Source organism: Ovis aries, chromosome 4 (genome assembly GCF_016772045.2).
Source record: "Ovis aries strain OAR_USU_Benz2616 breed Rambouillet chromosome 4, ARS-UI_Ramb_v3.0, whole genome shotgun sequence".
Taxonomy (NCBI): domain Eukaryota; kingdom Metazoa; phylum Chordata; class Mammalia; order Artiodactyla; family Bovidae; genus Ovis; species Ovis aries.
This window is the reverse complement of record NC_056057.1, coordinates 36,980,015-37,007,080: the sequence shown is the minus strand read 5'-3', so window position 1 is coordinate 37,007,080 and position 27,066 is coordinate 36,980,015. Positions and strand designations below refer to the sequence as shown.

Here is a 27,066-nt window from a genome sequence, read left to right as displayed (position 1 = left end):
AGACATTTATCAGATGCATAAATGAAAAGATAGGGCAACACTGTGAGGGGATTCTTCCATTACTTTTTTCATCTCATTTGGTAAGATTCAAAGTCTATGGTTTTCCTGGTAGTTTAAGTGGTAAAGAATTGGCCTGCAGTGGAGGAGACTTGGGAAACACAGAAGATTCAAGTTCAACTCCTGGGTAGGGAAGATCCCCAGGAGAAGGAAATGGCAATCCACTGCCGTATTCTTGCCTGGGAAATCAAATGGATAGAGAAGCCTGGCAGGCTACAGTCCAAACGGTCACAAGGAGTCGGGCATGGACATGACTGAGCAACTAAGCGTACATGCACTCAAAGTCTAATATAGAAAGGAAGTTTAGGATACTTTTTTGAAGTATTTTTCTTTTTGTACCCTTATGTTTGAATCAATCTTAAAACCCTTTTTTCTCTGCAGATAATCAGAAAATCCTTACTTAATGGGGCTAGTCTAAGTTACATAGATCTAATTTGGGAGATTCATGGTGCTGCTGCTGCTGCGTTACTTCAGTCGTGTCCGACTCTGTGTGACCCCATAGACGACAGCCCACCAGGCTCCCCCGTCCCTGGGATTCTCCAGGCAAGAACACTGGAGTGGGTTGCCATTCCCTTCTGCAATGCATGAAAGTGAAAAGTGAAAGGGAAGTCGCTCAGTCGTGTCTGACTCTTCGTGACCCCATGGACCGCAGCCTACCAAGCTCCTCTGTCCATGGGATTTTCCAGGCAAGAGTAATGGAGTGGGGTGCCATCGCCTTCACCTAGGAAATTCATGAAGACATCTAATTTAGGAAATTTGTGAAGATATACAATTCTAAGAATCATCAGCTCTATAAAAACAATGTTTTGCAGAAATATGTCATTGCTCAGGCCAAATATTTTAGGTAGATCAGGAAGAGAAAATAGGGTGAGTTTTGGAACTCATGAATTCCATGTTTTATTTCAAACCCATGCTGTTAAGGACATGGACCAATGTAAAAGTTGGAATTTCTCAGCAAGCATTTTAATAATAAGTGAAGCACCAATGCATATAGCCTGTCTGCTCTAAAAACTGAATTATTGTCATTATGTATTATTATCCTACTATATGATAACAATATCTCCTTGAAACAAGGAATTCAGATATTTTCAGAGTTAACATTTGCATCACCTCTTTCTAGTATTTATACACAAAGAAAGAATGGGTTTTGCTGATGTGTAAGCTATTCATGGGAATTTTAATGTATTTCTCATTCACCAATATTCACATAATAAAAATAAGTTATGAAATTAAAAGGCAATATGGATAAGTACATCTTATTGCTCCCCACCAAAAACTGAAGCCTTAGTTGGGAAATTCACATGTAAGTTTGATCTTTAAAATTAAAGCTGAGACATTTAACAATAAAAATGGTAACTATTTAGGAGAAAATGTAATTTAAAAATGAATTGTTATTTTTACAAAAATAGAGGTTTAGAAATTGTTTAAAAACCATGGGAGAATGTTTCAAAAGTAGTGAAACATATAGTCCTTACATGTTTTAAGTTCAAAAACTTTTTACATTTCGGTTATTGTGAATAATGCTGCAAATGAACATGGGAGTGCTAATCTCTGTTTAAGATTCCAATTCTAATTCTTTCGGATAAATATCCAGAAGTGGGGTTGCTGGATCGTGTGTTAGTTTTACTTTTTAATTTTTTGGCAACCCTTCAGATCTTATGCGAAAACAACCTAATGTTTATTAACTGATGAATGGATTTTTTAAAGTGGTACATATATAGGGCAGAATATTATTCAGTGTTAAAGGGAAGGAAACCCTACCACTTGTAGATAAACTTGGAGAACATTACACTAAGTGAAATAAGTCAGTCATAAAGGACAAAAATTGCTTAATTCCATATATATATATACATGTTCATGAGTGCTAACTCGCTTCAGTTGTGTCCGACTCTTTGCAACCCTATGGACTATAGCCCACCAGGCTCCTCTGTCCATGGGATTCTCCAAGCAAGAATACTGTTGTCATGCTCTCCTGCAGGGGATCTTCCTGACCCAGGGATGGCTCCTGCATTGCAGGTAGATTCTTTACCATTGAGCCACTGGGGAAGCCCCATAACATAGTCAAAAGCATAGAAGCAGAGAACAGAACAGTGGTTTCCAGGGGTTTGGGGAAGTGAAGAATGGTAAGTCACCAATTAGTGGGTATACAATTTCAGTTACACAGGGTAAAATCTAGAGAGCTGCTCTACGACATTACAGCCTGTAGATAACAATACAGTATTGTACACTTAGAAATCTGGTAAGAAGTGTTCTGACCACAGTAAATTGTTTTCAAAAATCCTTTCTTCTCACCTTTTTGTTAAGAGACTGTTTTAAAAACTGAAGCTCACATTGAAATAAACACGTATTGTTAACATTTATGCATAAATCATTGAGGCTTCCCAGGCAGCGCTAGTGCAATAGACATTAGAGACGCAAGTTCCACCCCAGAGTTGGGAAGATCCCCTGGAGCAGGAAATCACACTCCAGTATTCTTGCCTGGAATTTTCCATGGACAGAGAAGTTAGGCAGGTTACAGTCCATGGGACCACAAAGAGTCAGACGTAGCTGAGCAACCGAGCACACGCGCGCACACACACACACACACACACACACACACACACACAACACATAAAAACATCACACAGAATAAAACTACAGAGTAAAATTTTAATAATAAATGTAAGAAACAAAATCTCCTGCTATTACAAATCTTTCCCAGATTCTGCTATTTCCTGGCTTGATCTCAATCTGGTTTCTATATCTGACCTATTATCACTCACTGGTGGATTCTTTCATACTGTATTTCACTTTGAACTTATTATCAAGACCCAGTAGTTCAATAATGGTTGAAAAGGCCCATTTGAACAAAATATAATTTGTTCAGAGATTTTGTTTGGACACCAGAGGGCAGAAGAATCACTTGAAGTACAGGAATTCCATTAGCGAGTCTTGTGCATTCTTGAGTTGCCAGGCTCATTAACATTGTAGAGCAGTGATATCACCATAAGGCTACGAGTTTAGGTTTGACTTTTTATCACAGGAAGTACAAAAGTCTGTTAAACTAAGAAAAATAAGTAGTTACGGCACACAGAAAGTTCCCGTGTGTATTTACTGGAGTGATAATGTCAACAGAAGGCACTGCTGAGAGAACTTAGAATTCAATCTTAATAGCAACATGGTTGAGAAAATATAAGTTGCAAAGGCAGTTTTAAAAATACTCTATTTAAAATTTTTAACTTAAGTGAAAAGTGGCTTTCAGTAAGCCACTTTCCTGACATTTCCTAGAAAGCAAATTATTCAGCCATGCTTTTGATTAAAGTAAGCCGTGTTCCCTGAATTACAATAAAAGAAATGACAAGTGCAATAGGCTTCAACACTTCATTATTTTTGTAGAGAACAGATTGATCCCTGGAGAAACAATGTAAGGTTCTGTTGTGTTGTTTGATTTTATCACTTTGAAGGCAGAATGGCATGGAGGTTAATGATATTTGATTTAGAATTATGTGAATGTAAATTTAATCCTAGTCTCACTTCACAAACTATGAGACCATGAGCATATGTCATAAGATTTTCTCAGCTAGAGGAAATTTAGTTTAACTATCCTCCTCAAAGTAAATAAATAAAACCTTCAAACTTCATGGATGTAGCCCATCAGGCTCCTCTGTCCATGGGATTTCTCAAACAAGAATACTGGACTGAGTAGCCATTCCCTCCTCCAGGGGATCTTCCCCACCCAGGGATTGAACCCAGATCTCCTGCGTTGCAGGTGGATTCTTTACCATCTGATCCACAAAGGAAGCCCTATACATACAGGGCTTTATATATGTGTCTGTGTGTAGTCACTCAGTCGTGTCCGACTCTTTCTGTCTCCATGTCTCTTGTCTCCTGCACTGGCACATAGATTCTTTACCACTGGGCCACCTGGGAAGCCCTATCTCTATCTATACATATATATAGCATGTATATCCAGTAAAAGATCTCCCATGCAAGAGGAAAATAGATATAATTTAACATAACAAGTTTTTAATATAGTGTCAGAGTACAAGGACTAAGAGCTTGGATTCTGCCGACAGGTTTATCTGAGTTTAAAACTCAGCTGCACACTCACAAACTTCGTGACCTCGGGCAAGTTACTGCACCTACCTGTGTCTGATATAGCTCATCTGTAAAATGACATTAATAACAACAGAACTTGCTTTACAGAGTCATCATAAAGATGATATTGTAAAGACTTGTAAAGCCTTTAGAAGAGAACCTGCACACCCTGAGTGCCTACACCCTATGTTACTGTCTAAAAAAAAAAGAACAAGTACAGCTCTGATATTCAAAGAAAATTAAAAAGTGAACACTGAAAACCATAATGTTACATGCAAAACTTCATTTCCAAAGTTGTGATTACTCCTTATCAGTCCAGAAAACATCCATGAAATAAATTTATGTTGAGGAATTTTGAAAGGGAAAATAGACATGGCGGTAAACTATGTTTTCCCAATTTAATTAGATTATATAACAGGAAGATGAAAAGAGAACTCAGAAAGCTGGCTACCAGATGTTTCCTCTTTAAGAACAAACATATGAAAAGATAAAACTCATTAGAATTAGATGGGTTAAATCAGTAACTTTTCTGAGATTTTGATGATTATTTTAGTGCTCTTCGTAGAAATATTTATAATGAATTAATCTTTTTTAAAAGGCATTTTCCCTTTCTATTAGATCAATTAACCAGTCCTAAAATAGTAACATAACTGTTTTAATCACATCAACGAAACAAAAGCCTTCCATTTTTCATGTACATACAGATTTTAACTACAAAGGTTTTTTTTTAAACAGATGCATAAACTCTAAATCACATTTCTACTTTTTTCACCTCTGTTCCAAACATAATTTATGCTGTTTGAATAAAATTTTGGACCCAAGTGTTTCCTAGGTATTTTCCACATCTAAAACAAATTCTAAAGTGCAACATAATAAAAATGAATGCAGAATAAGAGAAAATATAAGTTAAAAGAACAATTATAAGTGATGTATAGTCTTTTTAAAATAGAAGTAAGGACTAGAAGACTCTAGCTACATGCAGAGTTGTATGTGAGGAATAAATACTTATTTGGCACTTCCTCCTAACTTGGAATATTTGTCATTCTAGATATTAAATCATTTTGACAATTCTATTGACAATTTGAGGATAAATACTATATTCCCAGGGTAGTTTGCTCCTTACCATACAGCCCATTATTTGCTGTAGTACTTACAATTCTTACTCAAAAGAAAAATGTTAAGTTCCAGTAAAGGTCAGACTTTTTAACACATCACTGTAAATAATTAGTTATTTTAAAACCACCGTGCATTTTGCTGTGGTGAATAACGTAGTTTATTAGAATTAGGAAGAGAACATGGACCTAAAATAATATTTTGATTATTAAGTTCAATACATACTGTGCCAGGTCGGGGATAAGGAATCCTTCCATCATACTGCACCCAGCAATGGTCTGCACTTTCCTTATGAGCATAGGGACCATTAAAAACTGCTCTGATGTCAGCCATGCTATACATACACACGGCAGAGCCTTTGAAGATGGAGCTGAAAGAAAGCAACAGGATCCAGTCATTTGTTGGTCCATTCTATCCGACAGGTGCTGCAGACAAAATGAGCCTATGTCTTAAAGGAGCTTATAGCCAAATAATCCTGAATAATGTTTGATAACAGTTATATTACAGGTAATTATAGTAAACTATAGTATAACTATAGTAATTATAGTAAACTATACACACAGATGGGTACCCAGTTCAAGGTCTCTAGTAAGTTTTCAGAGAGTGGACAGCATCTATATTGATATCTGATGGACAATAGGAATCACCTAGAAAAACTTGAGGATAGACAGGACTATGTAAGAAATAGTATCATTTATTCACATACTCTCGAATTTTATTTGAAGTTATTATAGCATAATGCCTTCTAAGGAACTTACAAAATTAAGAGTTACAATTACCTACTTTTATAAAAAGGAATATTTAGGTATGGAAATATCTTGTCTATCTGCTTTCTTAAAATGAATGTCCATAAATACTGGCTATTAATAATTTCCTCATATAATTTTTATTAATTAAAACTGAAATAATCTCTTTCATCCCTTTTTGGATTTCTGAGTTTACGTAATTTATCTGATGCTTAAAATTCATCACGATTACACAGGAAGGGGACATGTCCAATTCAGGAGCAGAAAAGCTCCATGGGAATTCAACACATTGTCTCAAACTGATGATGAAAATTGTTAGCACTGGCAGACATTTCATTTTTGTTTTATTTCTAGAAATTAAAAAACATTTCTCTGAATCTAAAACTTATAGTGATTTGTGTTCTTAAAAATAAGATCACCATTTACACTCTAAGAGGCTCAGCTTGGCAGTACACAAATGAGTTTAGGATTCTCTAACATGAGTAACTCAATCATTAATAATTCTTGGAATGACATTAATGGGAAGCATTGGGATCTGATGGTGAACAGGCAGCTGGGAGAAAACTAGCTGCTACGAAGGGAAATGATGACCCCCTAATGATCACATGATCTGTCTTTGATACTTTAAAGGAATTATGCTTAATGGTATTGGTGTTATTGCAGATTAACTATATCTTGTCATTGGATCAAGGATGTGACTTGCATCCCGACATTACCTCACTCGTCATGGCAGCATTAAAAATAAAATAATCAAGTACACCAAGAACAAAGAGCTGACTTGTAACTTCACACTCTGGGAGGGCAAAAACTTGAGAGTAGAAAAAGAGAACTATCTTGGGGCTGTATTTCCCGGGCACATGTCTATGCCTTGTGTGTGAAATGCACAGTGACTTTAAAGAAAGTTCTGTGAATGAAAAGATGTCAAGAGAACCAGGGCTCAAATACTTGAATAAGTATAGGCACGTGCTCTTCCTGCACCTTTTTAGTTAAGATATAAATTATTATAATAGCAGAAAAATGGAGTTCAAAATAGCAGCTTCCAAGCATATCCTCTCTATTCTTGTATTTAAATATTTCCACCCTATATTTTATAATTAACTAAGTAGTGTTTTGTTTTCTGATATATTCTGAGCCAAAAGTCCATTTAAGTTTATACTTAAAGTATTGTGAACTAAATGACAGTAAATTCTCAGAAAACGTAAGTTGCCTACAAAATATTTTAATAATTTATTCAAAAGGAGGCAGGAATACCACTTGTCCATATGCTAATGCCAACACTGACAATTCCTCCAATACTGCAATCAATATACATTCATAATGATTGACAGCAGCACAATGGAAAAAGTGAAAAGTATTTCAAAGACTGTAATATAGGCAGTAATAAGTAACGAGAATAAAAGGCATTTGGAATGGAGTCAAAGGTAAGTTACTAAGTTACTGAGTTAAATAAAGTTATCATTAAATAAGATCAAGTGAGGTCTAAATATTCTTTGAGAATGCTTCATGGCTGCTAGTTCAGTTCAGTTGAGTCGCTCAGTCGTGTCCGACTCTTTGTGACCCCATGAATCGCAGCACGCCAGGCCTCCCTGTCCATCACCATCTCCCAGAGTTCCCTCAGACTCATGTCCATCGAGTCCGTGATGCCATCCAGCCATCTCATCCTCGGTCGTCCCCTTCTTCTCCTGGCCCCAATCCCTCCCAGCATCAGAGTCTTTTCCAATCTTCGCATGAGGTGGCCAAAGTACTGGAGCTTTAGCATCATTTCTTCCAAAGAAATCCCAGGGCTGATCTCCTTCAGAATGGACTGGTTGAATCTCCTTGCAGTCCAAGGGACTCTCAAGAGTCTTCTCCAACACCACAGTTCCAACGCATCAATTCTTCGGCGCTCAGCCTTCTTTACAGTCCAACTCTCACATCCATACATGACCACGGGAAAAACCATAGCCTTGACTAGACGGACCTTAGTCGGCAAAGTAATGTCTCTGCTTTTGAATATACTCTCTAGGTTGGTCATAACTTTTCTTCCAAGGAGTAAGCGTCTTTTAATTTCATGGCTCCAGTCACCATCTGCAGTGATTTTGGAGCCCCAAAAAATAAAGTCTGACATTGTTTCCACTGTTTCCCCATCTATTTCCCATGAAGTGGAGGGACCAGAGGCCATGATCTTCGTTTTCTGAATGTTGAGCTTTAGGCCAACTTTTTCACTCTCCTCTTTCACTTTCATTAAAAGGCTTTTTTGCTCCTCTTCACTTTCTGCCATAATAAGGGTGGTGTCCTTGATATTTCTCCCTGCAATCTTGATTCCAGCTTGTGCTTCTTCCAGTCCAGCATTTCTCATGATGTACTCTGCATATCAGTTAAATAGGCAGGGTGACAATATCCAGCCTTGATGTACTCCTTTTCCTATTTGGAACCAGTCTGTTGTTCCATGTCCAGTTCTAACTGTTGCTTCCCGACCTGCATACAGATTTCTTAAGAGGCAGGTTAGGTGGTCTGGTATTCCCATCACTTTCAGAATTTTCCGCAGTTTATTGTGATCCACACAGTCAAAGGCTTTGGCAGAGTCAATAAAGCAGAAATAGATGTTTTTCTGGAACTCTCTTGCTTTTTCCATGATCCAGCGGATGTTGGCAATTTGATCTCTGGTTCCTCTGCCTTTTCTAAAATCAGCTTGAACATCAGGGAGTTCACAGTTCACATAAGGCTGAAGCCTGGCTTGGAGAATTTTAAGCATTACTTTACTAGCATGTGAGATGAGTGCAATTGTGTGGTAGTTTGAGCATTCTTTTGCATTGCCTTTCTTTGGAATTGGAATGAAAACAGACCTTTTCTAGTCCTGTGGCCACTGCTGAGTTTTCCAAACTTGCTGGCATATTGAGTGCAGCACCTTCACAGCATCATCTTTCAGGATTTGAAACAGCTCAACTGGAATTCCATCACCTCCACTAGCTTTGTTCGTACTGATGCTTTCTAAGGCCCACTTGACTTCACATTCCAAGATGTCTGGCTCTAGATTAGTGATCACATCATCATGATTATCTGGGTTGTGAACATCTTTTTTGTACAGTTCTTCCATGTATTTTTGCCACCTCTTCTTAATATCTTCTGCTTCTGTTAGGTCCATACCATTTCTGTCCTTTATCGAGCCCATCTTTGCATGAAATGTTCCCTTGGTATCTCTAATTTTCTTGAAGAGATCTCTAGTCTTTCCCATTCTGTTGTTTTCCTCTATTTCTTTGCACTGATCGCTGAAGAAGGCTTTCTTATCTGTTCTTGCTATTTTTTGGAACTCTCCATTCAGATGCTTATATCTTTCCTTTTCTCCTTTGCTTTTTGCCTCTCTTCTTTTCTCAGCTATTTGTAAGGCCTCCCCAGACAGCCATTGTGCTTTTTTGCATTTCTTTTCCATGGGGATGGTCTTGATCCCGGTCTCCTGTACAATGTAACGAAACTCATTCCATAGTTCATCAGGCACTCTATCTATCAGATCTAGACCCTTAAATCTATTTCTCACTTCCACTGTATATTCATAAGGGATTTGATTTAGGTCATACCTGAATGGTCTAGTGGTTTTCCCTACTTTCTTCAATTTAAGTCTGAATTTGGCAACAGTCAACAAAAACAAGGCCGGGAGCTGACTGTGGCTCAGATCATGGCTGCTAGGAGAACTTTTAAGGAAGTCACAGAGCCTCAGTGACAATATAGGATAGCATTAAGCAGAAGGAAGATAAGAATACACGTGCAGAAGTTAGGAAAACAACTTCAGTTCTTGTCCTAGCAATTACTTACTCTTCTTCAGTCAAACACATTTAATACCAACTTCCTCTGCTTAAGTTAGTAGAGCAATGATGATGTGTTGATAGTAACAGCCACTCTCCCATCTTTGTAAAGGGGAAGTGCAAGTAAGTCCATGTGAAGACATTTTAAAAGTCAAGAGTGTCATCTCCTGATTAGAGCCTGGACAGTATTTTGTATTTTGTTAGTGTTACCGCTATGTCATGCAGCTCGACCAATTTATTATGATTAATATATGCATGTGCCCTTGTATCCAGTAACTTTAGTCTAGGAATTTAGCTCACAGAGATATACTTGCTCCTACAGGGAATAGCACATGTACAAAGTTAGTCCCCGAACTATTATGCATATTAGCATGGGACTGGAAATGATGGAAATGTCTGTACAGGGGACTGATTAAATAAACTGTGGTAGTCAGTATAGGGGATGCTCTGCAGGTGTAAAGAGAACAGAGACATTTTATGTATTGATATCTAGGAAACACTATATGAAAAAGTAAAATGAAAAAAATGTGTATTTTTTTATACAAAAGAAAGGGTCAAAGAGAACATACAACTATTTTCTTACATACATATATCAATTCTCTGGAAAGATTACAGTACTTTTTTTAACTTACCTGGTTGTGGTAAAGACTCCATATACTACAGGATTTCTTTCATCTCTCGTGGGGAGTAAGTAAATGTCTTCTATTAATGGGAAAAAATAACGATTCACTGTAATTTGTATTTCTCAATATCACGTTTGCTTTTTCCTTAATAATGCAATATTTCTGAGACTCTAAATAGTATGTAAAATTAAGATAACAGTGACAGTCATTACTTTATGACAAAAGAAATTAAGGGGAAAGGTCCAGTTCTCACTAGCTATCTGGCATTGTGTTGAACATTTAACCTCCGAGTTGTTTACTTCAATCACCTGTAGATGCGATGGTTCACTTGATAAGCTCCATGTCTGTTTCCTATTAAGTGTATGTGACTTGATGGAGAATTGAAAGTAAAAATGGGTTATTTTTACCCTCCAGTGTTAAAGCAAGGTGTTTTCTTGTAACTGCCCCAGCTTGTTAGTAATTCAATTACCTATTTGTTAACTATGAAAACAGCTGGAGCAGTGAATTTCTTGTGCAGTATTACTAGTGTAATTACTTGTTCAACACTGCTATTAAAGCAGTGTAAATAATATCCCTTAAAATATTATTTAAGAGGTGTGCATGCTTATATATATCATGAGAAATCATCCATGAATATTGAACATAGACTTTAATATTTTAAATGCAATCTGACAAAAATTATTCAGTGATATCATTTTTACATTGCATGACAAAACCACAAAAAAAATCAAAAGGTAAAAGCTAATACTAACTTTATATCCAACTGACAAATTCCTTCTAGCATCACACTCAGAGGAGTAGAGAAGGGAAATGAAAGAGAAGAATCTAATGCTTCTTGGCATATTCTTTTTACTAGAAAGTCAGAAGGGACAGAGTTCACCAGATCTTCAGGGCATCTCCAGCAGAGGGCATCTATAGAACGAGGAGCCCACATTCTTGCTACCTACAGCTGGTGGCTCCTTCCAGATAAAAGACTGCATGAAGAATGGATCGACTGTGGGATCCCAGAGCTCATAAGTGTCCATTTCTGACCACAGTTTAGTTTCCATCATAACTTTAAGGACACTTACAAAGAAGGGAACTGCTTCACTATGATGTGCACCCATGTTCTTTTGTGTGTGGGAATGTAATAAGTACCACTCCGGCAAGCTGTCTTGGGCTTTATAATCAGGTATTTGGGGCTAAAATAAAATATATGCTAAATTTCTTAATTAGGCAGTAAGACTCTTTTTTTTTTTTTTTTTTTTTTTTAAGAGAAAAGAAACATGTGACTTACGAAGCTCATCAAAATGAGTATCTGCCCCATCGCTTCCAGGAATTGAGCAAATCAATCTGGCCTTGAGAAAAGTGGTCCATTTGTTTATCAGGCTGCGTTGTCCTCCTACATCATTCTGAAAAAAGAAAAAATAAGATACAGATTTACCAACATGATTTTATCACCAACTAAAACTGGTGGTTACTATAGGTAGTGTCTTATTGATGTCATTGCTTACTTTCTTTGTAAGCAATTCAAGAGCTTACCTCCTCGAATTTTCTAAGGAGGGAAAAGGCAGTTTTGTCCTTCAACATTAAATGCTTTTTTCACAGTTAAATGTACAGTGTAAACACCATAGCTCTGCTGAATGAGCAGATGCGTGCAAGCCAACAGTAAATAATACAGGCTTGGAATCAACTCCCATCTCTGCCAATTTTCTCTCTATGACTTACAAAAGGCAATTTAATTCTCCAAGTCTCTGTTTTCTCATTGACAAAATATGATAAATGCCTTGAGATATCATTATTTCAATGATTAAATGGAAAAAATTTTGTCAAGTGCTTAGCAAAGGCCAGACAACTTGTATTCAATAAATGTTAGCACTGATTTGTGCATTAGTCATATGATTTAGACGAATCATTTGCATCCTTTAGAAATATGTTTTGGTATGACCTAAAAATAGCCTTTTCCAAATTTAGTACTCTACTAATTAAATGCATAGACTACTAAATTTGATTAGTAGAGTACTAAATTTGGAAAAGGCTATTTTTAGGTCATACCAAAGCGTACTTCTAAAGGATGCAAATTATTCATCTAAATCATATGACTAAGGTACAATTTAGTACTCTACTAATTAAATGCGTGCTTCCCTGGTGGCTCAGATGTTAAAGTGTCTGCCTGCAATGCAGGAGACCTGGGTTCGATCCCTGGGTGGGGAAGATCTCCTGGAGAAGGAAATGGCAGCCCACTCCAGTACTCTTGCCTGGAAAATCCCACAGACGGAAGAGCCTGGTAGGCTACAGCCCATGGGGTCGCAAAGAGTTGGACATGACTGGGCGACTTCACTAATTAAATGCAAGACAAAATAACATACACATAATAGCATACATACAAAAGCAATCTTGTTTTAAATACTAACTGATGTTTTTCCAGACTGTTTTATTCTGAAATATTTCATTAACCATGTTCTTTAGTGGTAGGTGAGTGAAATGGGGAAGGAGGTCAAAAGGTACCAACTTCCCATTATAAAATAAGATGTGGAGATATACCATACAGCATGGTGAGTATAAATAATTCTGTATTTCATATTTGAAAGTTGATAAGAGTAAAAAACATTGCAACTATATATGATAATGGACATTAAGTAGACTTACTGTGGTGATCCTTTTACAGTATATACAAATATGAAATCATTATGTTATATACCTGTGACTAATGTTGTATGCCAATTATACCTCAGTAAAAAATTGAAAAAATATATTTCTTTAGACATTTAGCAAGATGTAGGCATTTAAATCAATTAGGGAGAATAAACAGGGTTATGCTGTTCAATAATTCACCATAAAAAGATATTTTTCTTATTTTTAATTTAATATGTCTCTGTGAACACTAAATTAATATGATTTTTTATTTGGCTCAACTAAATCTGCTATGCTTATAATAAATAAATAAGACTTTCATGGTATAAATGCATTCAGTACTTAATTTTGACTTTCAAAAATTATGAAGCCATAATTTCCATTACTATATTTCCATGTAAAGATAAATTATATAAAAAAATTTGTCCTTCATGCTATGTTACTATGAAGTTAATAAATAGTTCACTATCAAATTTCGGGTCTGAATAGCTAGAACTAATTTCTCTGTGGTTCTTTAATCTCTGAAAATTAATTTAGAGAAAAGCATCTAAATGACAACTCCAAACAGGAGAATTCAAAGTCATACACAACAAATAGTTGCTTTTTTTGATGAAAGAAAAGGAGAGGAGGAAAGGAAAGGGAGGGCAGGAGAAAGAGATCACTTTGAGTTTTAACACGGGTAATATGGAAATCTAGATTCTCAGATGACGTCCTAATAGACCAGAGCAAATCTCAGAAGGCTAAAGGATCTGTGGCAGAGCTAACAGGGCAAGCAAGGTCCCTGAGACTGGAGACCAGAGCTGTCTTTAAATCCAACACCAAGGGTGTACTGTGACACCCAGAGTAAGTGAATGGTGTTTCACATCCATCTCTGCTAAACAGCAGAAGTAGTTCAAGTATAGCTCCATATAGATGAGTAATTATTATTTGCTTGAATTCTTTAGGTTTTTAACAAACTACTTAAAAAATAATTTAAAATTTTAAATACATTCAAAATCAATAAGCAGTATGAACTCAAGTTTGCACTTAATGAACAAAATGTCACACCTCACAGCTTACATTGTCTCAATGTTATAAGTTTTAAATAACTCCAAGTGAGTGTGAACCTACCCTTTCCTTTTTATTTTTGGCCTCATGGTGAAACTTGTGGCATCTTAGGTCCTTACCTCGGCCCACAGCAGTAGAAGTGTGGAGTCTTAACCACTGGACCACCAGGGCATTCCCTCAATGTGAGCTTACCCTTGAAATGTGTGTAGCTGAGTTCATGTGTGTTGGAGGCTGATTATACATATACATGTAAATATACGTAATAGAAACACAATGGTAACCACAGCAATTGTTTAGAACTTGGACAAACAAAAGATTCTTCTGGCAATAATATTCTGCCACTGACACTATATAGAACCACTAACACATGGCAATAATAAAAAGCAAAGTAACTTCTAGCTGATTTTTCTGAGAGTTTTAAATTCTAATTAGAAAATGTATTCTTATTCTTTTATCCAGCATCTACTCCAAATATACCACTAACATCCTGACTGTCAGGTATTTATTAAAATATATTGAATAATTAGTGAATAAAAATACAAGATAAAATTGACAGAACTCTTTAGAAAAAGTACAGATAAAAATAGAGATAAATGCCAAAAAAATCTGAGCCTCCTCTGAAATTTGTTAGGAAAATGAGGACAGAACTACTAAGATTTAATATTGTCTAAGATTACAGGTGGATTCACACATTCAGAGATTGGTTCGGAAACATTCTAGATGCTGGAAACGAGGAGCAAAGAACAATTGGAGAAACAGAGATGGGTAAGGTGAACCAGGACAAATCTGGTTTAGATGAAGACTGGGATAAACTGAAATAGAGGAAAATATTACAAAGTAAACTGGGGTAAAATCAAGGAAGGCTTTGATACCAGACCAAAGTGTCTGTATATAATTTAGTACATAATAAAGAATTACTAAAAGATTTAATAATTAGCAAAGATGTGAAAGAAAATGAATACATATTTTATATAATAACCCTCTAGAAGCAAACATGACTGTAATTGCTCTTAAATTTATATTTTGTATACTGTGCCTCTATTACTTGAACTGCTGTTGTTTAGTTGCTAAGTTGTATCTAACTCTTTGTGACCTCATGGACTGTAGCCCACTAGGCTCCTTTGTCCATGAGATTTCCCAGGCAAGAATACTGGAGTGGGTTACCATTTCCTTCTCCAGGGGATCTTCCTGACACAGGGATAGAACCCACATCTATCATTTGAGTATCACTGCTCAAAAATAAAAATATTTCAGCTAGCTATTAAATGATTTCCAGTGTCTGCAGATACAAAGGCAGATTTTCCTAGACATAGTTTTTACTTATACTGCTAATATCCTCAGATCACTTAATATAAACCCAGATGTTAATATTAATGCTTCAAGTCCGACTCCCAGTGACCCCATGGACTGCAGCCCACCAGGCTCCTCCGTCCATGGGATTTTCCAGGCAAGAGTACTGGAGTGGGGTGCCATCGCCTTCTCCGTAATATTAATGCTTCCTCCTAAGGTAATAATGAATTCTGTATAATGCACAGTATACTGCTGTGGGGGAAAAAAAATATGTTATCTGTAATTATTCAGAAAGAAAGATTTTAAATAAATTTAAACATATGTTATCTCCTCATTTTTTAATGACCTTTAGTCTTTTTAAATTCTCACACCTAGCCTTTGCTTTATTTTAGCAGAGCCTAGGTTATACTAAGCAGAACTCTAAGGTCTATTTTAATGCATTCTTCTTACATATTTATAATATTTATAAAATTATCATCACTTATATTTGTAAATTTTGGGAGCCAGTAATAAATACTAAAAATAGTATTGATTCAACGTGCATGAAGAAACAGATTGACTATCATAACTACAATACTAGGGATCATGTTTGGTTCACTGCTTTACCCCTAGCAGTTATCCAAATGATTTCTCTAAGTGAATGAGCAGATAGTATCAAGTATTTGCTCCATGACATTACTTTAACACTGTACACATTACTATTTCATCGTAACAATGGGCAATCACATTCTCTTTTCAACATACTATGAGATAAAAGTGACAAGAAATGGCTCATTTTCAAACACTGTCCCCTTTATATTTGCAGTTATCACCCATATTTTAAGACAAACCATCAAAAACTCTACCTATTCTCTTAGTTCCAAATTTGTTGAAAAGAAAAGAGATTTATGCTGTACCTGAATATTTTTTTTTCAATCTGACAAATAGAAACTGCAGTACTTTGAGCAAAAGAATCTTTAAAGGTTCTTGCCTACCAATTGAGCCGCCATGCGTGGCCTCTCAAGGAATAAAAAGATAAAAACAAACACACACACACACACAAAAACAAACACAAAAATCCAGGTCAAAGATGAAAGCCACCTGCTGTCAATGGGAAAACAAGTATAGTTTCTGGGATAATAGCTCTCAGGAATGGATTATAAGCATTTAATGACTGGATAGTAACTCTTACAGACATCCAGAAGCATGACCTGGGATGGCAAAGTTCAGTTCACAAGGAGTTGTATTTCTCCTGCAGAGAAGTGTCAGTTGACTGATTTTGTGGGCCAGCTCTCAGTCTCTGGATTTGTTTGCAAATCCACAAAATCCCCCCTGAGAACTTTAAGCCCAGAAGAGGGCTGAAAGGGAAGTAACCACTTTTGTACTAAACTGTCACCTCCTTGCTTACTTTTGTGAGGTTCTAAAGAACACAACTATCTCACTAACACTGTAGCTTTATTATTGAGATGTCAAAATCAGCAGCTTTTAGTCATTGGTCAGTTCTGTGTGTTTCCACTCCACAGCTTCTTTGTGGTCAGACTGCCAAGAGCCTTGCCATCCTCTCCACAAAGATGCAGATGAAAGCAGCAATGAAATTAAATGTAAACAAGCCCAACCACATGTGTACAATGTGGGTAGTGAGTGTAGAAGGTGCCTGTTTTTTCATTCTCTATAGTTTTTTTTTACATGCTTGCCATATTTCTTAATTTTAAAGTGATTAATCAAAACCAAAAATTTTTTAAATGAAAAACAATTCACAATCTTTGTGCAGTTTAAAATAGAGTATCTCTGAATCATTTGATTGGGTAATAGCTGCATATTATAAAATACTATGATCTTCTAATCCTGGAATCTCCTAATGGGGAGATCAGCCAGGAGGCAGGTTAATAGTGATTCCATTTTCCTTCTTCTGTCACAGCAAACTCAAGTCCATATAAATCTTACATGGACACATAGAGTAGCTACAAGCTGTCACACATGAACTTTTATTGAGTGTATCTTTTGACCTTTAGGTAACTATGCTGGGTTCATCTGTTAAACATGATTTTATCTCTGTATAACACCCTCTCCAAGGATCTCTCAACACTTTATAAATATTGTCAGGTTCACCTTTATACTGAGAAACAGAAGCTCTTAGTGTATTAACTGCTGTTCATCTCCTATGCTCTTAAATCCTCAAGATTCTGTAAATCAATGAACTCTTCAAGACATTTGTGAACATTGAACACAGTGTATTCAATTAAAATACAGATGTGCATTCAGAAATCTGTAACCATATTAATTAGTTAAATTTGAAGGACACCAGATTTTTCAAATAAATAAACATCTTAAAAACAGTTTGATGGTTAAGTCAGAGGTTATAAATTCTCCTTTCCTTAAAAGTGATTTTGCCTAATGGAACTCTCCTGCTTCTTTGTGCAGACAAGAGAATGCAATTCCCTGAAGCACTTTAAAAACCGTAATCTATGCATGTTTGTGAACCCCTCTCCACCATTCTAGCTGTCGATAACATTTATACTCAGAGATTTTATCTTGAACTAACACTACCCACTTTCTTCTGAAGTACGATCTAAATATTAAAATACAAAACATTTGTTTTTCTATAACTGACACTATCACATTGAGACAAACATACAGGCTTTCTATTGATCCTTTTTACAAATTCAAAAATATTTAGGCAAGTTAATACTTCTGTGTCTTTAATGCCTGTTGAATAATATTTTAAAACATCACTCATATTCTGTATCTGATTTGTCATTTATAATAACTGTTATACCTTGCAGGTTTTAAATAATCTTGTGTTGAGATATAGCTTCAAATCACCCATTTGCACGAGGAAATTCTGGAGATAAAATCATAGTAACTAACATTTCAGAGCAATTGTTTAATGTATTTCTCTCTGGGTGCCTCACTCTTCACTGAATTATTCTAGGGACAAAATTTAGAAACTCTGTAAACTTAATATAGATGATCTGTATAGGCTATATATGTCAACGATACGGGTAATCCAAATGCAGGATGGCCTATTTAGAAGCTTGAAACTATGATCATCCTGTGGTAGAAATAAAAAGTCAAAACCAGCACAAGATTCCCAGGAGACTAATTGGAAAGACATACCATATATATTAAAATACACTGTTATACTGCAAGGAAGAGCTTAAATAAGGATATTCTAATACATTAAAGAACTCATGGAAAATAGTGATGTGAAACCCACTGAATCAAATGAGAGAACTATGTTTTACTTTCCTTTTCAGCATATGACTTCTTCAAAAATATGTCCTAACTGTGTTTCCTTTAACTATTTCATAGAGATGCAAAACAAGTTATGACCACTAAAAATAAAAGCAGAGAAGGAAAATAATAATGAGTCTTCTATTTATCTACTAATAATCTTGAAATACCTTGGTAGTAAAAGAAGCAAAACTAGGGAAACTTGAATATCTCAAAGGGGAGTAGAAAAAACAAACAAAAACTTGGATGGCAGGTATTGAACACAGTGGTTTTTAAGGGATAACTTGTGAACAGGCTTTCAAGACAAAAATTTCTTTTTTTTTTTTTTTTCTGAAAAGAACTCTAGTGTTTAGAGATGATCGTTTTTGATTTGTCGTTGGAGAAACAAAATGGAGAACATGTTTTTCTAACTACTTCAAAAAGATTATTAGAAATGCAGGACTCGGGTAATACACTGTTTTCAAAAAATCACTGTCTAAGAAGATTTAACAGATTAAATTTAGGTATATCTAGGCACATTCAGCAGTCTTTTTCAGGTAGGATCAGAGTTCATTAAATTAAAAAAAAGTAAAAAAAGCTATAGCCAACAATATAAACCCTTGCCTAGGAATTTCTGACAGGAAAACAGATGGAAGTGATGCAAAAGCACATCTGTATCTCTGGGCTCTAAATCTCTCATTAGGTTGTAAGCGACAAGCTGTAAGTAAGCAAAACACATACACACACACACACACACAAGAGGGAGATCAATACATACGAAAGTGTCATCAGCCTAAAAACACAAATCTTCAAAGGCAGTAATTGTCCAAATAGGACCATATATCAAAATAGACAATGCAAGTAGAATCGAAGCAAAAGGGCTATTAATTAGACCCCCAGGCAAGTTATGTGAAAGGTCCATCCAAGCTGAATTCCTGGCGTGGACAAAAGGAAATACCGCAGGACAAAAAGTGAGCTGGCACAACCTGCAGCTGGAATCTGGAGTGGGCTAGCATAAGTAAGCTAAATGAATAGAATCCAAAAATAATGCAAAACAAACTTGAGGCAGAAAGTTGCGAGCAAGATCCACTAACGTGACTGGTATTTCCACATGTTACAGGGTGGGTTTTGAAAAGAAACACAGACAGACAGACAGACACACAAACACACAGTAATAAACATCACATCAGAAAGGACTAGCTTGCAAAGTAAATAGACATAAATCTTTTCAGAAGGTTTATTTCATGCAGTTTCACCTATTCTTTCAGTTAGCATTTATTACCTCACCGCAAAGATTTGTGTAATTTACCATCATGTGAGCAGTCCAGGGTACAAGGTGCACCATTTAGTACTTGAAAATACTGACTGTTCAAATCCAAGAATTATAGAGCCTGGTAAAGACTTTAGAAAACACTCTAGACTAAACACCTTATTTTAAATTTGAGAAAACTGAATAAGTAGTTTGACTAGAAAGTAGTGACACTACTAGAAAACAATTCATTAGATTTATTGCCATTTATAATGATAATCATACTCTGTTTGAAGAGATTCTTTGAATGAAGGTACTTACTCTCCTTGAGGCTGTTATTGATCAACAGCACCCTATGAAATTATCTTCTAGGTGAGTTTCTTTACTATTTAGTGAATCTCTCATTCCTATTTCTTATCTAAAATTTGCACTGTTTAAATTGTTCACATAATTTTCACCAGTGGGTATTAGTTGCTCAGTCATGTTTGACTCTTTGTGATCCCATGGACTGTACTCCACCAGGCTCCTCTGTCTATGAGATTTTCCAGGCAAGAATACTGGAGCAGGTTGCCATTCCCTTCTCCAGGGGAACTTCCCAACCCAAGGCTTGAACCCAGGTTTACTGCATTGCAGGTAGATTCTTTACCATCTGAGCTACCAGGAGATGTCTGCAAATTCTTTGACTCTATGCAGAAATAAGATCCATCCTCAAAGCACAAATATTGCTAAAAATGATGGGAAAGTAATAATAGTAATTTAAACATTTAAAACAAGTAAAATACCATCTCTTCTCAGTAACTAATCTGCTTCTCAGCACCACCAAACCCCCCACAATATACACACACTATTATCTTACACTTCTAAGCAGTTAATTGATATGACTCCAAAAGTGTGTACATATGACATGTGTGCATACATGATTTTTGACATGTAACTTAAGACAGTATGATCATGTACTCACATTATTTACATGTCAATATCTTAGATGGTTAACTGCTTGAACACTGTATAAGTAGCCTTTGTTTTCTAGTACTTTTCTCTGTATCTGTCATATCCAAGTTCATGTGATCCCATTCAAGCCTTTCATTTGTGTGGTAAACCAGTCAGGGAAGAATTGACTGTCCTCATTATCTAGGCCAAGAAACTGAGCTAGAAAAAAAGTACAGCAGAGATGTAAGCCTAGATTTCACTTTAAATTGGGCAAATTATTTGTATCATTTGGGCAAAAGTTACTGATTATATTCTTACTGCCAAAACTAGTACCTGAATTTTAGTCATAATTATACCTGACAATGTCAGACATGTTGGTATCTAACATTACTGACAACTGCTTTCTTCTTTCAGACAGTTTCTATCCCTGACTTGTGACAACATTCTTGTCCAGTTCTCTATCTGCTATCAAACTATTTCTTCTCAGTGCCTTTGTGGACATTTCACTCTGCTCTTTCTCAAATGTTATTGTCCCTCAGGATTTTGTCCTTGCCCTTTGATCTTGTAGTACAAATCTTCCTGGGCAATTTCAGACATTTCCATGACTTCAAGAACTACCAATACACTGGTGATTTCCACATTCATGAATCTAGACATTACTGAGTCTCAGGTTTTATATTTTCAACTGGTTATTATGGCAGCATAACTGAGAACATCAAGTTCAATATGGCCGAATATAAAATTTATGCCCATAAACTTTTCTTGGTGTTTCTTATCTTAAATATCAGGATGTATCTCTTTGTGCATTTTCCTAATATGTGCCTTATCTTCTGGAAACCACAGTTACTAAGAGTATAGGAGTCTCTTGTCTACATGACTAGTATCAAGGTCTCTGGAACAGCAGTAAGGGAGAATTAAAATGCATAGAGGATCTAGTAAGACAGGAAGTTGTTGCAGCCTTTCATATAACATCATGGAGTCAATACCTGCAGTATTAGTCAATTCTAATTGTGGTCGGGGAAATAAGACTTCTGAAGACTGGTGAAATTTTATACATGGTTTAAAAGGAAATGACCTCTATCCTGCTAATTTTCAATGCATCTGTTTTGCTCCAATCACAGTAAACCTTTTTATTTCTTAAGTGTTTTTTCCTACCTCTGAGATTTCACATGCGCTTTTCCTTCTGCCTGTGATGTTCTTCATCATCCCTATCACCTTTGCTCTGCAACTTCCTAATTATTTTTATCATCTGATTCAAAAGTAAATTTCTCAGAAAGACCCTCCATTCCAATCTTAAGTTTACTTATTTTTCCAATTGCACCCTGTGATTTTTCCATTATAGCATTTATCATACCTTCTAATTATGTGTTAATCTATGTGCTTTCTTGTTTCATTCAGATATCATGCACTAGGTTATAAGCTCAGTGAGCCCAAGTGTGATTTTTTAAAAACTTCTATCAAACTGTTGCTTAGAAATGCCCTGTAGAGGGCTGGTTACCAATAAATGTGTTAAGTAAATGAATGTATTGATAGTCTATATTATATTGTAGCCACTAGCCATACAAGGCTATTTAAATTGCAATTAATTAAAATTAAATAACACCAAAAATTAAGCTCCTTAGCTATATTAGTCATATTAGGCATATGTGATCACTAATAGCCACATGGCTACTATGATGTAGAGTTTAGATATAGAACATTCCCATCATTGCAGAAAGTTCTATTGGACAATCCTTTTCTACACCAGGCAATTAATAAGAGTGGTAGCAAATTTAGGACCTTTTAGAAACTAACAAACATTCTATTTTAAAAATATCTCTTGAACTTACCCATATCTCTTCATTCCTACTTTCTTTGGGAAACTACCTAACAGGTCTCTCAGTCACAAATATTTCTCAATGCAGATGCATTCCTCAAAGAACTGCTAAATACCTAGAGGTCACCTCTCTTCCTAAAAACATTTATAACTTCTCATTGTCTGAATGATAGAATTGAAACTCCTTAATATGAACATAATACTGTTTATCTTCCAATTAACCACAATTTAAGAGATAACATTGCTCCCCACCATCTCTCAGTTTCCACTGACAACAAGATATCACTGTTCTGTAAACAAAATGTATTTTGTCACAAGGCTACCTGAAATGCCTATCCTCCTTTCCTGCCCTTGGTGTAGTCCTCCTACCTCTCAATTATTAGGCTTCATGGAGTGCACAGAGTTCTCAGTCTGACCTTGACCACATTACACTGTGATTATTTGTTTGTATCTCAATTACCCTCACCTGTATTGTAAGGTGTTAAAGAAGATAGACAGTAATTTACTTATCACCCAGCATATAGTGTACTGCAGTTTGCACTGAACTTACGTTTTGTTATTGAAATAATGAAATGATAAAATAATAAAGGAATTGGTTACAAAAAGATTCACCCTTATCATGTAAACAGTTCTTTGTTCATTTTGGTGTAATTTTTGCCTATTTCCAAAACCTCTTCCCTGCCAATCAAAATATACCAGTCAGTCAGTTAAGTTGCTCAGTCATGTCCGACTCTTTGTGACCCCGTGAACTGCAGCACGCCAGGCCTCCCTGTCCATCACCAACTCCCGGAGTCTAACCAAACTCATGTCCATTGAGTCGATGATACCATCCAACCATCTCATCCTCTGTGGTCTCCTTCTCTTCCCGCCCTCAATCTTTCTCAGCATCAGGGTCTTTTCAAATGAGTCAGCTCTTTGCCTCAAGTGGCCAAAGTATTGGAGTTTCAGTTTCAAATCAATCCTTCCAGTGAACACCCAGAACTGATCTCCTTTAGGATGGACTGGTTGGATCGCCTTGCAGTCCAAGGGACTCTCAAGAGTCTTCTCCAACACCACAGTTCAAAAGCATCAATTATTCTGCACTCAGCTCGCTTTATAGTCCACCTCTCACATCCATACATGACTACTGGAAAAACTATAGCCTTGACTAGACAGACTTTTGCTGACAAAGTAATGTCTCTGCTTTTTACCATGCAGTCTAGTTTGGTCAAAACTTTTCTTCCAAGGAGTAAGCGTCTTTTAATTTCATGGCTGCAATCACCATCTGCGGTGGTTTTGGAGCCCCCCAAAATAAAGTCTGACACTGTTTCCACTGTTTCCCCATCTATGTGCCATGAAGTGATGGGGCTGGATGCCATGATCTTAGTTTTCTGAATGTTGAGCTTTAAGCCAAATTTTTCACTCGCTTTCACTTTCATCAAGAGGCTCTTTAGTTCTTCACTTTCTGCCATAAAGGTGGTGTTATCTGCATATCTGAGGTTATTGATATTTCTCCCAGCAATCTTGATTCCAGCTTGTGCTTCATCCAGCCCAGCATGTCTCATGATGTACCCTGAATATAAGTTAATTAAGCAGGGTGACAATATACAGCCTTGACGTACTCCTTTTCCTATTTGGAACCAGTCTGTTTGTTGTTCCATGTCCAGTTCTAACTGTTGCTTCCTGATCTGCATATAGGTTTCTCAAGAAGCAGGTAAGGTGGTCTGGTATTTCCATCTGTTTCAGAATTTTCCACAGTTTATTGTGATCCACACAGTCAAAGGCTTTGGCATAGTCAATAAAGCAGAAATAGATGTTTTTCTGGAACTCTCTTGCTTTTTCAGTGATCCAGCAGATGTTGGCAATTTGATATCTGGTCCCTCTACCACTCAGTCATTAGTGGTTAGTCATTAGTCATTAATAGTAATTCCTTTGTCAGGTCAATAAAACAACTTTTACTTTAGTAGCTGTAGAGGTAGGGAGCTCTTAAAATGTCAACAGTTTTTTACTGGGCTGAAGGTTCTCAGGTAAAACTGAAAATGAAAGTCTGTCGGTCGTGTCTGACTCTTTGTGACCTGTATAGTCCATGGAATTATCTAGGCCAGAATATTGGAGTGGGTAGCCATTCCCTTTTTCAGGGGAATCTTCCCAATCCAGGGATTGAACCCAGGTCCCCAGCAGTGTGGGCAGATTCTTTACCACCTGAGCCACCAGGGAAGCCCAAGAATACTGGATAGGTAGCCTATCCCTTCTGCAGCAGATCTTTCCAACCCAGGAATTGAACTGGGGTTTCCTGCATTGCAGGCAGATTCTTGACCAGCTGAGCTACCAAGGAAGCCTCCCCAAAAGAAAACAAAACAATAACAACAAGAACAACAAAATCTTAGTATTTCCTAAAAAATATCCTTGTGGAATAAGGATATCCTGGTGGAACAAATAGTATAAAGGAAAAGCTTTATACTCAGGAAAAGCTCATGTTACTGAAAAGCTTTGTAAATTTAGTACAGTGGACACAGTTAGTCTTAACTCTCTCTAGCATGCTCTCTTCCTTCTTAAATCTTTTTTAATTGAACATCATTTTGTTTCACAGCATAGACATACATTATGTTACTATTTGTTGAAAACAGAAAAACAGTATTATAATAACCTTTTGGATTAAAAAAAATGAAACAGAGGAATAAATATATTCCCAAAAGTGTCACAAAAATATTTTGTGTGTGAAAATAATGTATAATAGCAACCATGATGATGCTCAATAGCTATTTTTTAAAATTAAACTTGTTATTCTTTTGCAGGACTTTTTTTTAAGATTTCAAATCATTTTTAATCTTGCCAGTGAAATCTTAGGAGTGCTCACTTTTTACTAAGCTAATCCTAAATTATTAGGTAAGTTAGAAACTTGGACAAGGCAGGACAGAAATTAAGAAATTACAAAGATGCATTTAGAACCAAATATTGCAAACATTGACCAGTGGATCATACGTGTAGCAGGAAATTTTGAAGACGGTGCTAACTGAAGACAGGGATTGAGTAAAGAGATGCAGCAATTTAAGAATAACCTCTATTTCATTTTTTTGAAGGAAATTCGTCCATCTCACATTCTTATTTGATCTCACAATTTGTTAGCTTTTTTACCCAAACGTAATAGCATGGCAAAATCTTGCTGTGTGGTCTCAGAAGTTTTTTGTGATAGAAAGACTCATATTTCAGTCTCTGTTTTTTCAGTTCTATTGGAGTTTGTTCATAAATAAAATAACCCATGCTGATACTTAAAGTCTAGATTATATTTTTATAATACAAATGTATAAATGGGGCAACCTGTGTATTTCTTCACTTCTAAAGTTAACTTTCAGTATATTTAATATGAGGGTAAAAACATGACTTTGTTATAAACAAATTTCTATTAAATAGAATCGACCTATCAAGAAATAAGTATTGGACTGGTTCGCAAAGCTAATACTTGTTATATGTGTTCATCACAAAGTGACTCTTAAAATACATCTAACTGTTGTAAATCTCTCGTGACATACTTATCATGGTTCATGTATACAAATGATGTCCATCCACAGCACAGCCTCCGGGCTGGGGTACTGTTGTGCTAAGGCATGCTTCAGTACACTCACATACTATGACTACTCCAAGCAATGGCCATTCATCTCCAGGAGAGAGACTTCAAGAGAAATGACTGTGAATTCTTAAGACTCTGAAAGAATGAGGATGCTTTTCAGAGACTGTCCCCTGGGGGTGAAGGGATCAATGGGAGACAGCATTACTGGCTAGGACACTAGATAAAGAATGATCTGCACTCACAAGTTTGGTCTCTTTCAAAAACTGTGTTTTCATTAGCACTCTTAAGGGCAATGAAGGTTTGTATTTCTGTCCCTGGAAGTGTTCAAAAGCCTGAGGGCACAGGTTGAGAAAAAAAAGTGATAGGCTCAGATGGAAGAAAATGAAAAGTTTGTACAAGACCAAAGAAACCTTCCCACTGAGAGTATTTATTAAGTTAACAGCTCTTCCTCTTAATAACTGAGTTAATGCCGAAGGTGTCTGGATATTTAAGAAAAGTGATTTTAGTGAAGATGAATCCACACTAACAAAAGAATATGCTGTAAAGTATGATCGCAGTAGTATTTTTATTCTATAAAGCTTGTAGTTACATGACAGCTTTGATGGCACAAAATGGAAGTGTTTCATAGAGTTTCTGTTTTCTTGTAATTTCCACAAAATGGCAGTATTAAAAATTTCAGTTTTCTTCAAAATAAATGTTTTCCTCTTTGGTTTATTTGTATTTCCTTCTTATCATGTTTTTCTCTCAGAACCTAATCTAGATTAATGCTCTAGAAAATAAATAGTAATATTATAACTACATTTTCAACTTATTATGTAAAAATATATAATTTTATATATGATGTGTTTTGATTAAAAAATATGGGATATGATTCTGCTAGTGATGCTGCTACTATCTATTTAAAAATAAGATTATTTAATGTACAAAATATTTTAATGTCCACGGATCAGGACAATGCAGTGGTCTTACTGGCAATAGTGATAGCTG

At 36.1% G+C, this 27,066-nt stretch overlaps 1 protein-coding gene across 2 annotated transcripts in view; it reads right to left on the bottom strand.

Moving 5' to 3' along the window:
* SEMA3D (semaphorin 3D) overlaps positions 1 to 27,066 on the bottom strand; it is a 232,699-nt gene that overhangs the window by 37,369 nt on the left and 168,264 nt on the right. For both annotated transcript variants that reach the window (XM_015095240.4, XM_060414983.1), the window contains exons 9-11: positions 11,672 to 11,786; positions 10,405 to 10,474; positions 5,473 to 5,617 (exon numbers count right to left, since the gene is read on the bottom strand). In XM_015095240.4, the coding sequence (XP_014950726.2) occupies positions 5,473 to 5,617; positions 10,405 to 10,474; positions 11,672 to 11,786 (330 nt within the window). The remainder of the gene's footprint in view (positions 1 to 5,472; positions 5,618 to 10,404; positions 10,475 to 11,671; positions 11,787 to 27,066) is intronic.